The 12913-nt window shown below is 39.2% G+C and overlaps 1 protein-coding gene and 1 long non-coding RNA gene across 12 annotated transcripts in view; one reads left to right on the forward strand and one right to left on the reverse strand.

Annotated features, from left to right (window-relative positions):
• LOC123799166 (uncharacterized) overlaps nt 1-12913 on the forward strand; it is a 35760-nt gene that overhangs the window by 11625 nt on the left and 11222 nt on the right. For 4 of the 7 annotated variants that reach the window (XR_006781516.2, XR_006781520.2, XR_006781518.2 and 1 more), the window contains exons 2-4: nt 4604-4761; nt 7595-7742; nt 8124-8329. This is a non-coding gene — a long non-coding RNA (uncharacterized LOC123799166). Of the gene's footprint in view, nt 1-4603; nt 4762-7594; nt 7743-8071; nt 8330-12750; nt 12813-12913 lie in introns of all 7 variants that reach the window. The other 3 variants (XR_015726629.1, XR_015726631.1, XR_015726630.1) reach the window with 2 other exon arrangements.
• ITPR1 (inositol 1,4,5-trisphosphate receptor type 1) overlaps nt 7593-12913 on the reverse strand; it is a 321669-nt gene continuing 316348 nt past the window's right edge. For all 5 annotated transcript variants that reach the window (XM_045808124.2, XM_087866841.1, XM_087866840.1 and 2 more), the window contains one exon: nt 7593-9783. In XM_045808124.2, the coding sequence (XP_045664080.1) occupies nt 9697-9783 (87 nt within the window). In that variant the 3' untranslated portion in view covers nt 7593-9696. The remainder of the gene's footprint in view (nt 9784-12913) is intronic.

Below are 12913 nucleotides of genomic sequence, written 5' to 3' on the forward strand. Positions count from 1 at the left end.
AAAACATAAGAGAAAAGCTTTGGGATCTTAGTTAGACAAAGATTTCTTAGGACACAAAAAAACATGAACCATAAAAGAAAAAAGGTGATAAATTGGGTTTTGTAAAAATTAAAAACTTTGGATCTTTGAAAAGCCGTGCTAAGGAAATAAAAAGCCATAGACCAGGGGAAAAAAGTATTGCAAAACATGTATTTGATAAAGAATGGGCAACCACAATATAAAAAGCAAAACTTAAAATTTGGTAATAGTAAAAGAAATAAAAAGGTGAGCAAAAATTTGTATAGATACTCACCAAAGAAGAGATATGGATGGCGTATTATTTAAATTTTCTAATCTTGTGTGTGTGTGTGTGTGTGTGTGTATCTATCTATCTATACATAGATATACACATTTTTTTTAAAACCCCCATCAACAAGGCTTATTGCCTGGGAAGTTTATGGTCCACTTTTGTTTTCTTTGAGTTTCACTGGGTCTTATTTATTTATTTTATAGGTGGGGAGGTGGGACAGAGGCAGAGGGAGAGAGAGAATTACAAGCAGGCTCCACGCACAGCGGAGCCCAAGCAGAGCTCCATCTCAGGACCCTGAGATCATGACCTCAGCCGAAATCAAGAGTTGGTTGCTTTACTGACTGAGCCACCTAGCCATCCCTCGTTGGGTCTTATTTTTGAAGTGCTAATGCTCAAAAGTAAAACTGAGGAAAATAAGATGTGTATAGGTGTGTGTGTGTGTCTGAAAAAGCAAACACATCTCTTTTATAGTTGTTTCTGGTTGTCCAAGAGTATCAGTAGTGAAGGTAAAAAGAAGCAACATACAATCTTAGGTAATCCTGTATAGCTTTATCAGTTTTTCCGATCATGTTAATGAACTGATTTTTCAGCCAGCCTGTTTGGACCATAAGAAAATGTGACTTTCCTAATTGTATTCAAATCAGTTAAGCTTGAGAACAGATGGGTGATTTGCTCTTCTTGTCTTAAACCTAAGCCCTTGCCTGGACTCTGCTTAGGTGTATGTGGTAGGTAGAATTACAGCCCCCTTAAAGATGTCCACATCTTAATGCCTGAACCCTATGAATATGTTACCTTACACGGCAGAGGGATTTTGCAGATGTGATTATGTTAAGGATTTTGAGATGGGAAAACTTGACTGGCCATTTCAGGTTTTGAAGATGGGAGTGGGCCACAAGCCAGGGAATGCAGGCTGCCTTTAGAAGCTGAGAAAGGCAAGGAAATGGATTCTCCCCTAAGCCTTCGGAAGCAACGCAGCCCGGCCAAGCCATTTTAGACTCAGACAACCAGAAGTGTAATTTGTGTTTAAGCCACTAAAATGTTGGTACTTTGTTATGGCAGCGGTAGAAAGCGAATGCAGCATTACTAGAGGACTGCTCCATTTGCAAGTTCTAAAAGACCATTTTGTTTTAAGCAGGAGCACACCTTATCCTTTTTTTTTTTTAAATGAAGTCTCACTGCCAGCCTTCCGGGGCACCCCAGTGAGCATATTTTTTGCTCTTACTCTACTCAGCTCTGTGAAATGAGACTCCGTTCCAAAAGTGTGCACATTGCGTGTGCCAAGAAGGATAAAGGTACTGTGATGCAGCCCAAACATTAGCAGTGCTTCTCAGACTGTGGGCTGTCGATAGCCTGCGTCAGAATTACCTGGGGAGCAAATTAAAAATACAAATTCTTGCACCTGGCCCTTTTATCTCCCCTCCCCCACACCCCATTAGTTTTAGAAATATTTTCGATCAATTTTATTGAGGTATAATTTGCATATAGTACAATTTACTTCTTTTAGGTTGTAATTCTTGAATTTTGAGAAGCCTGTGTAGTCATAACTACCAGTACACCAAAGGTCTTTCCATTACCCAATATACTTTGCTAGTGTACCTTTGTGATGTATCCCCTTCCCATACCTCCTGTCTCTGGCAACCACCGATCTGATTTCTGTCCCTGTAGTTTTGCTTTTTCCGTAATGTCATATACATGGAATGACACATTATGTAGCCTTTTGAATCTGACTTCATTTGTTCAACGTAATGCTTTTGAGATTCATCCGTGTTGTATGTATGTTCCTATGTAAATGAACCATAATTCTTTGTTACCCAAAATGGCCCTAACTTCCTTCTGTTGCTTAAATTGTGTTCTGTCTCTTTGGGGACAGTCTGAGAACTGCTACAGTCCTCCACGAATTGTGGAGGGAAGGTGTCTTTTAGTGTTGTTAGACGAGGGGCTATGGTGGAGAGAGGAGCGTGGGAGTACACGTGAGTCTGAATTTATGCCACCATGGAGACAACACAGTCACATGTTAACCTGTTAAAGAATTGAAAGAAGGGAGAGCTGGGGGTCACTTGTTAGAGGAAGCAGTGGAAGATGGTTTTGAATTGTGAAGCAGGACTGTAGGAACCAGAGGCATTATAGTTAATCATTTGTTGTAGGGTTAAGTGGTCAATTAGCAGCAAAAGGAGTGGTGACTGATTGTTCTATATATAACTCCCTGTGGGCCACTACTAGCTACTCCTTCTTTATTGAAAGACTCTTAATTGGCCTTGGCTCCAAAACCCTTGAACAGTAAGTGATTTGCAAAGAATATTTTCCCTCCCCTCAGTGTCTTGAACACCTTTGACAGGAACGGTGCTAGGGACCCACGATACAGAAAGGGACTAGTGCAGCCACGACCCCTCAGAACTTTTACATTCCTTTGTATTTTGTAGAATTTTTAGCTGGTGCAGATTTTCCCCAAACAGGTGGGCAGGGAAGAAGGGGGGCCGCAGCACCTTATCACAGGACTGCACCAGCAGAGTGAAGCAGTGGCGTAGAGAAGAATGGGGATAAGATCCCGTGATCTGCCCTGGAATCCTAGGTCCCAGGTTCTAGTTGGGCCAAATCACTTAACCTTTCTAAGTTGATTTCTTCTTCTTTAAGATAGGGATGTATCAGTAAAGGGGGAAAAAAAAAAGAACCACTTTGAAAAGATGGTTGATCTTTGAGTTGGAAGCTAAGGACAATGGAATTATGTGTGTTTGTTGGTTTGGTTTGGTCAAGGTAAAGGGCTAATTTAGATAGGAGTGGTTGGACCTGGGGGCTGAAATTGCTCTGCATAGTAAAGAAACAAGAACTTTTTGTTTTTAATTGAGTCTGGAGGGAATTTTTTAATTATGCTTTTGTTTGGGTAGGAGTGGTAAGAGAGTGGGCCCCAGCAGTAGGGTAGACATGAGAAGTTGCTCCTCCAGTGGCAGAGAAGAAAGGGGGCGTGGGCTTTGATGTCTGATTCTCAATTTTAAGTAGTTTCCTATTCACTGTTATAATCTTCCTCCCATGTAGATCTGCTTGCATGACACCCAGGTGTTAATGTGCTTTGGAGACAGAGAGTAGCGCAGGCTGTGTCAGCAGTAGGGGTGAAGTGAAATAGGGGGGCAATGAGGAGAATCGGGTTGCATTTAGGGTTTAGGATCAGAAGTGACAAGGAATCATTAGGAACTTACAAGCACCCTTCTTAGGATCCTCCTTAGGAGTTCTGGGCTCTCCACTGTTATGTGAGATCTGGTCTAAAATATGCATCTGAATGTTAAATGACAGTATAATTTAGAATCATGCAGATGTTGGGGATAATAATCTACTGAACAGGGTTGGGAGATGTAAATGAGAATGTTGGTGAAAGCATTTCATAAACTGGGCGCCTGGGTAGCTCAGTCGGTTAAGTGTCTGCCTTTGGCTCAGGTCATGATCCCGGAGTTCTGGGATCGAGTCCCACAAAGGCTCCCTGCTTAGTGGGGAGTCTGCTTCTCCCTCTGCCCTTCACCCTGTTAATGCTCTCTCTCAAATAATAAAAATAAATAAAATCTTTAAAAAAAAGCATTTCATAAAGTAAAGAAACATGTCATCCTCCAGAAGATAAAACATCTTTACATGAAGAATATTTTGAAAAGTCAAATTTGAATTCACTAATCACAAATATAAGAATAATTATCTGGAAGTCATAAGCTATGATAGTTTCCTTTCTGTATAAATTCAGTTCAGATTGGTAGTTAAAACATAATTTGGATGTTAGAGATCAATTTTCAAAAATGACTCAGTATGACCCCAACGTGTCATGTTCAAACATGAGGATTTAGGATCCTACAGTAATATCAGGCCCATTTAGTAGGAAAAGAAAGCAGCTTTGGTCATTTAATATTGGGCTGAGATTGTGAATAGGTATGAGAAAGAGGAAGTGATTATGTTGCAAAAAAAGTGGGTAAGAGCATGTATCGGATACACACACACATACATACATACATACATACATACATACATATACACACTTGACACGTGTTGTCTTTGATGCTCATTACTGCCCAAAGAAGTAAGTGGGGATGTCCATTCTTTAGATGGTGTGTGTGTGTGTGTGTGACAGTTATAGTGATTAAAGGACTTGCTCAAAGTCATAGCACCGAAGTGGCAGAGCTGATATGAAGACTCTCAACCAACTTCAAGGTCCTTGTTCTTTTCATCCCACTGTGCTGCCATGTGGGCTCTGGAGGAAGTTAATGCTTAGCCCCCAAGCCTTGTGTGCTTCCAGGCTCCTCGTCCTAGTTTCATACCAAATCTCAACTGTTTTTCTTCCAGAGAACTTTTACAAAAAGCTTCTGACAAGACTTGATGAGATGCTGTGGCTGACAAGCATATGAAAAAGGATTAAATAACTTGAGCTCTGGAGTGAACAGTTAAATTCCTGGATTGTTGAAAGTTCCCTTCTTTACATGGGACTCACCATTTTTTGTGAGGTAATTACAGAAATGCTGGCGAACTCTTTCCATTAGTGGTTCTTGCATACAGTACGCACTTCTTATGTTGTGGGGGCTCTTTTTTGTTGTTGTTCACAGTTCACCTTAGGGGTTTTCTCAAACTCTGCATTCTTATTCTGTAGTGGTTTTTAGCTTTCTTTTTTCTTTCCAGGCTGGGTGGATGATGCAGTTTCACTTCTAGGTGTTAGGATTCTCTTTCACACTGGTTTGTCATGACCTTAAAGTATTTTAAGTTTCTCCTTTGGTAAATTTTTCTTTTTAAAAAATGTGGTACCCCAGTAAGCTAGAGATTTGTTTTACCAAATGAGTTTAAAATACCAGCACCTGGAGAACCCACAGTCCGTAAGCATTGTTGGAAGTTGATCAAATGTCAAAACCCACTAGGGATTGGACCTTTTTATTTTCTTTATTTTTGCAGGTTTTGCGGTCCGGACTTAAAGGCTAGTTATTAGGTTGCAAGAATTACCAATGTGGTATGTAATGCCGAAGAAGAAAAAAATGTTATGATAATCATAATTGTCTTAATTGATCATTGCCATCATAGCTCTCCCCTGTAGATAACTGATGAGGCCTAATAGGCGTTTTGAGCTGCAACCACCCACAAAAACCACACACATGGCATTTTACTCAAAACTTTACTTTAACCACTACTTTGTGATGCAAAACTGGTGGAATTTTGGGTACTTTCTGTAAAATTGAAATCTTTATGGGGGTTTTCCAGCATTCTAGTTGATTGTTAGCAAATTATCAGTATACTGAACAAGAGCAAAGTGGGGTTTGCTACTAAACACCTACTTCTGTGGTAGGATAGGATGCCAGTCATCTATATGTGAATGTTTTCACCAGGAGGAAGCCACCTTCATTCAAAGAACAGATTCTCCTTTTGAAAAATGCAGTTAAGTAAGAAGTGTTATATGAGATTGGTAGTTGTAAAAGAGAGATTTTAAGAGCTTCTTTGCCACAGTTTTCAGTCTTGACAAAGTATTCATATTTAGTACTAATTTGTAGAACCCTTGTAAAAGTAGATTTGTAAAGAAAAGCAAATCAATTTGCATCGTAGGACAAAGCGCAATTCTCCCTAAGAACTTTCTGTGAAGGGAGAATTGTTGTGGTGAACTGATTTCTGATGCGATGCTACAGCCCCATTCTGAAAGACAGGTAGCAAGTGGGAAGACCGTGCTCTGTATTTGGCTAAGGCAGGAGACCTTTGTTTGTTCTGGAACTGAGTCCTTAGGCCAGTTGCTTCACCTCTCTATGTCTCAATTTCTTTTCTCTCTTTTTCTCTTACAGTAATCTCTACGCCCAACATGGGCCTTGAACTCATGACCCTGAGATCAAGAGTCGCGTGCTCTACCACCAGGGCCAGCCCGGCGCCCCTCTAAGTCTCAGTGTCTTATCTTTAAAATTAGTTTCACTCCTGCTGTATGGTCTGGTAGATAAAGCATATTGTCTCAAGAGTGTTCTGTAGGAGCCCTTTGTAATATCCTGTCTTATATAAAAGTGACTTTTATTGTCATATAATTTACACCTTCTATCAAGCACCTATTTTGTTCTTTAAAATCTGTAAAAACATTATTTTAGCAAAAACCAACTCTACTTCTAGAAGTATGTAGTTATACCCCTTTTGTGTTTAGTGTTTTTGAAGGAGTAAATTTCCATCTCTGCAGCCCAGAAGTCAGCCTTAAAATAACTGTCAGAAACTTCCAGGCTATTTCTCATTCATGCATTACCATGCTCAGTAGGAGGATAGTAGACCATGCTCAGTAGGAGGATAGAGAAATCTAGAATTGAATTTTTAACAGGTTAATTCCTTAGTTTACTGTGAAGATCTTGATAATTTCCCACTAGCACATAAGTAAAGCTTTGTTTAGTTTGCTCTGCTGCATAGACTGTATTGGTTAGCTTCCAGAAATAAAGTATGCTTGCTTTATAATTTATGTTGGGAAATATTTAAACAGGATGAAAGAGCAGTTTTTACAGGACCCAAATCAAGCAATCCATTTTCAGAAAGCACAACCAAATAAAAAAATTGGCTGAGTGAAGAACAATGAATAAGAAGCATGAACTTGGAAACAAACCAATTAAGTTGAATCAAATTTTAAAGAATGAAATAAAAGAAGTTGTATTTTGTATGTGTGTGGGGTGAGTAGAGACAGATACAGTACTAAGAAAAACTGTACGGGATGGAATATCATTGAAAGCTTTAGGACCCAGCAAAGAGCAGAAGCTTTATTTGTAGGGAAAAGAAGGCTTATCAGTACAGTTTTATATACAGAAGTAGCAATGGGCAAGATACTATAAATGTTATAAAAGTGGAATGGAATTTCCCAGATCCTTTGACTTACTTAACAAATGGCTTAAGGAAATTGTAAAATCTTGAAATTTGGTTTGGTGCTACAGCAAACTTTTAAAATTAAATAAAGCCAAAAAGACTTTCTTGCATATTAGCACTCTATTACCACATTTGTTACTCAGCCTGATAATACCAGGCAACTTTGAAGGGGAGGTGGACCTCCCTCCTTGAAACAGAAGTGTTTGAAAAAGCAACGTCCGTAGAAAGGTGAAATCACAATTACACATCAAAGGCTATAGAAGTTTTAACTTCAGATTTTATGTTTCAATTATACTAGCTTTGTGTTCACGCCCAAACTCCAAGGGTAGGCTCCGCCGCGCACGTGGTGGAGGGGCATTCCAATTCCATGTATTTTCTGCTGACGCTGGCAAATCGAGTGAAGATTTATATCTTAAGTGACAGGATTCAAATGAGACATGAGAAACCTGTAAATGCTGCAACCTGGACATGTCATTGCAGAACCTTCCAGTGAACTGGATGGGACCGGAGACACAAAGCACACACACTGCCACGCCGTCCTGGGCAGCCTGAGAGATGAAAGAGAAACCCGAAGAGGAGCGCAGGTGGTGGGCTTCAGCAGAGACGGCGCTTTGGTTTACAGGTTCAAGTGCGTGTTGATCTTGGGCCTGCCTTGTTACGGAAAAATTTGGTGGAGAGACACTGCATCGACTGGAAAATTATTCATTTGTTTCTTTTAAGTTATCAAATTTATAACGTAAAAGCAGTGGTTATGAAACTAGTCATTTAACTGGAATTCAATCCTGACCTAGTTCCCAACATTGGTTGGTAATTATTCGTATTTACCAAAGCATAGAGAGAATCGGTGTTAAAAGAGCAAGCGGGTGGGCATTGCTTTGAGGAGGGAACACGTTTTACTACCTTTGGGTAGACGAGTTAGCTTAGCGCTGTGAAGCATTTCTGTCTGTCTTGTTGAAGGCCTCCACGCCCTGGACATGAAGGAAAAGAAACGGCAACTGTTTTATTGCAGACAGCAAGTCAGAGCCCCCAGTCCCAGGAAAGCCCTAGAGGCTGGAACCTCAGCAGAACCCACTCCTGACTTTCCCTCGGCGTGCCCTGGCGCTCACTGCTCAGGACCGTCTGCTTGGCAGCCACTCATCTAGAAGGAATGAGCATCGTATTAAACACTCCCTGATATTTGTTCAAGTCGATCTCCTCAGAGTTCTCCCTAATCAGGTAAGCATTTTCTGAATTAATCTGGTAACCAAATCAGTTGCACTTTAAATGGGTCCCAAAGAAAATAAGTGATTGGAATAGCTGTTAAGACACAAAGAAATGCCAACATGAAAGCCACCAGTCCGCCACCGTATATTATTCTGCATCATTAAATATTTATTTTCATATATGCATTTACAAACTTTACTCATTTCAGAACTCTGCTTTCAGCACTTTTTTTTTTGCAGAGAGAGTCTCTTGTAAAATGAGATCCATGTACAAAACTAGGCAACAGATATAAAAGTTTCCTTTCATACTTTTCATCCATCAAGGAAAGAAATCATGTGACAAGGAAATAAAACCAAAACGTGGCTCTTTCACAAGAATAACATGTCAGTGTTCAACTATGAGTTCTAATGGGATAGATCATATTTCCTCTTTATATGGATGTATATAGTTTAAATACTTCTTAGCTACTGTAGCATGTTGGTTCAGATGAAGGAAAAAAATCAACTCTGCTGTTTGGACTAGATAATCTAGACACCATCAATTATTCATTTCTCTATCACGTGACACCAAAATTCACCTTGGAGATGACATTGGCCAGCAGTATGCATTTATTCCAAATGTTGCATAAAAAGTTCCCTTTCAAAAATTCATTAACTTCACAAGCTAAAGTCTGAGCTTCTAATTTAGCTCTCTTACTTATAGTTTAAATGATCAGTTCAGAAGCTTAAAATTATCTTTAAAACTAAAGTTGCTTTTCTTAAAATGAATGCTGACTTGGAGCACTGTCACTACTAGACAGGGGCACTAATGCCACTAGCAACGAGAAACAGTATCACCACATGTAAGTATATGGTACAAAATGCCCAGGGGCTGGAAACTCAGTATTCATAGGATTTTGGCAGCAGCATCATTTGATATTTAACCATTTATTACATAGTATTAACACACCAGCTTCAAAGATGTGCACTCCCTTTAGGACACTCAGGAGTTACAAATTCATTGTGATTGCATAATTCGTATTGCACAGTTTTATAAAAAACATAAATACTGGCTATTCTAGTTTTAAATACAAAATACAGGTCATATACTTTTAAATCTATAATCTGGTTCAAGTGCAAATCAGGTGCTTTCTTTAGTCCTTCCAAAAAAGGCATTTTTAATATTTTTGGCACAAATGAAATTTCATCATGCCAACAATTCTAATTACAATACATATATCCAAACCTTTAGAGTAGCAATCATATACATACAGTATAAAACTGATTATTTACAAATGTACTAAGCATTAATGTCATCTTTGTGGGTGAATCAGAACTCAGTAGCCATACCCACACTAATAATAATTAAAAAAGGTCCAGGGGTTCCTTTATTTCATCTGCTTACGCTGGCTGCTGTGGGTTGACGTGCACGTGAGGAGGGTGTCCTAGAAGACCGAGTCTTTGTTTCTGCTTCCTTTGCTCTGTCATCTGGAGAGTTAAAAAGCTTCATCATTAGACCCAGACACTTCCTGTACGTCAGACCATATACCGAACCATAGATTTACCTCTGTGGTTATGGTTTATACTGAAACCCACTTTCTACAAATAGTGTACCGTCACTAAATCAAACACACAGAACTTCAAAAGGGACATCTTCCTAGGCAGAATGGGGAATTCTGTGACCTAGTCATGCAATGTGGCATTCAGAAGAAGTATTGCTTACTATTTGTTTCATAAAGAAAAAAAAAACGGTAAAAGCACAGGATTCTTGATTGTTTCTCCAATCCATTTCCAATGATTTAAAGGCTCATTGGAAAATGGTGGCTTTGTGTGGTGCCAACAGCACAGCAAACTATTAAGAGAAGCCGTGTGTTTAGAATCCTGGGTTTGACAGGGACTATGTCCCTGGTCTTCAAGGGGTCCTGGTTCCATTAATGATTTCAGAGTAATTCTGGTTTGAGAGGGAAAAAATGCTGTAGCACCTCAAGGAAGATGAGGACTGTCCTCGCCTGTCACTGAGACCCAGAGTGACGCGATGTCATAAACGATGCTCTCGGCACTCAGTGGGGTGCATTCTTTGCCACCCACAGACACAGGACTGATTAAGGTCAGCAAAGTCCATTTCCTAAGACTGGTCAAATGAAAAAGTGCTTTCAAAACCCCACACAAGAGGTGGTTACTATTCATTTGGCTGCTGAACTGAATCACTTCTCATAGTGTTGGGTAGCTAGCTCTGTTCTAGGTATTTTAGGGCACATTTAGTTCTCTGCATTAACATTTTTCTTAACCAGTTGGTCCTGGCTCTGGATTTGATGCTGGGCATTTAAGCCAATTAAGACAAAAAGGCTATAATGAAATATATATTAGATAAAATTGTTGTCTACAAATGGCATTAGGTCCTGCATGTAGAGTTTTCGTTTCCTAAAATCAGAGAGGAATTAGGGTAACCTGGTAAAAAGAACGTGGGCTCTGGAATCAGACCCATTTGTAACAGTTCTCTGTTATTTAGCTTCTCAAAGTCTGTTTCTTCACTCACCCAATTATGATAATTCCTATTTCATAGGTGGAGAATTGAACAGATACATGTAAAATTCTTGGGAGAGTGTCACATAGTAGATACTTAAATCTGTTTTCCCTTGGACTAATTTTTGGTATAAAATATCCTGAGAGAACATAAAACAAGAATAGCTTACCTAGGTTCAATTTTAAAGTGGTTACTTATTCAAAACATGGCAGTTTTCTTTTAAATCAAAATACTATTTTTAGGCTCCTGTGAAATGCCTTCTGTTATCATTTAGAAGAGTATTTACAAGGAGTGAATATTTCCAAAAGGTAGCTTTTTATAAAGAATTGAGTTAGGATATTCCAGCTAGCCTCTGAAGTTCCCTTAGATGAATGACAAATCTTTTAAGTAAGTGTTACACACTACACTTCACAGATTCAGCTGAGAAAAGAGAACCTAATTTGACATGTGGGATAAATTCACAATTCGATTACAGTGTAATCTGTAATTCATTAATCTTACTGCCTGATACTTCAGATACTTAGCTCAGATCCTCCTCCCTTCCCCAACTGACAGACACATGGATGGACACATGGACACACACACACACACACACACTCACACTCTCTCTCACTCTTCCCTTGGCAGTTAACGCTGAGAGGGAATCCAGTACAACTTCATGAAGTTTAACAATCTCAAGCATTCTAATGGCTTTAGGAATCCTGGGGGGCTCAACCCCTACTGAAGGCTATTTTATTTAAATACTTTCATTTACAGTCACTGAGGTCTTTCAGCTGTCAAAGTTGGCTATTAAACCCTTTTCTGTAATTTTTCTATAAATAACTACTTGCATTTGAGATCATCTTTTATGTTTGCATATGTTCATGCTTGTTGGTTCAGTCAGCTTTTAACTTTCAATCTGTTGGCTATTCAGTCATTCTCTTAAATAGAGAAGCTTCTATACTGTTTTTCCTATAACAAACGAGTCTTTAGCTGATGGCACACCCCCCTTCCCCCTTCTGCAGCCATCACCTGACACCTCATTGCTGCTCCTATTCTAACTTTCTAGGTTTGCCTTTCTAAGATAATGATCACAACACCCGCCCTCCTTCCTGAACCTTAAAACTCCCTACTGATGGAGGTTAGTGGCCAAATTCTTTGCTCAGGCAGTCCTATTCCTGGTAATTTCAAGTACCCAGTACATACCTATCTAAATTTGTTTTCTATTTCCCTAGAATAGTGGTTTTTCAACTTTGGCATAAGCCAGAATCACACAGAAGGTTTATTAAAACAGATCAAAGGGCCCACAAACAGAGTTTCTGATTCAGTAGGCCTGGGGTAGGGCCCATGAATTTGCATTTCTAACAAGTAACAAGTGAGGTTTATGTTGCTGGTCTGGGACCACACTGCTGCTCTAGAACTTTCACGGATTCTCTCTGAAATGGGTCAAAGATCACTTCAGGTGTATTTTCGTATTCTTGAACACAGAGTATTTCAGGTACATATATCGTCTCTCAAATAAAATTAAGATCTTGGAGAAGATTCTCTACAGCTGAGCATACGGAGGCACGCTAATCTGAATTCTGTTTTCATCAACCCTGGCCTTTTAGAATAACTGTCATTAAGTGACTAATAAGTGAGAAGGAATAGGGCAACTGCTAAAGGATTTAGTCCTTTTGACAGTGGTCATCATCCAATTATGATTATAAGGGAATAAAAATAAATCTGGCCTGTAAAAAACCAAGGTCAACACTGCTGGGCAGTTAGGTTTCCCTGGCTGGCCTACCTCGTGCAGTCTCACATAACTTCTGGCTTTATGGGCTCAATTCCACCTTGTCTACAAACTGTGTATAAAATAAGTGTGTGTGTGTATAAATTCTTATTGAAAGCATATTACCTGTTGATGTTAAACAGAAATAATGACCAAAGTGAATTTTCATATTCTCACATAGTATTTTCTCTGGACATTTGAAACAAAACGGACTCAGAAAGATGCATGAGATTCTGATCTAAGGTAACTGTATTCAAAATATGAATACTGAAAATCTATTCTGAATAGTGTGAAATGTCTCATTTGTAGTAGTCATTTAAAATCCTTAAAATTCCCATTTAGCT

This window comes from Ursus americanus, chromosome 14, assembly GCF_024610735.1.
Source record: "Ursus americanus isolate L20-20 chromosome 14, mUrsAme1.1.p, whole genome shotgun sequence".
Classification (NCBI taxonomy): Eukaryota; Metazoa; Chordata; class Mammalia; order Carnivora; family Ursidae; genus Ursus; species Ursus americanus.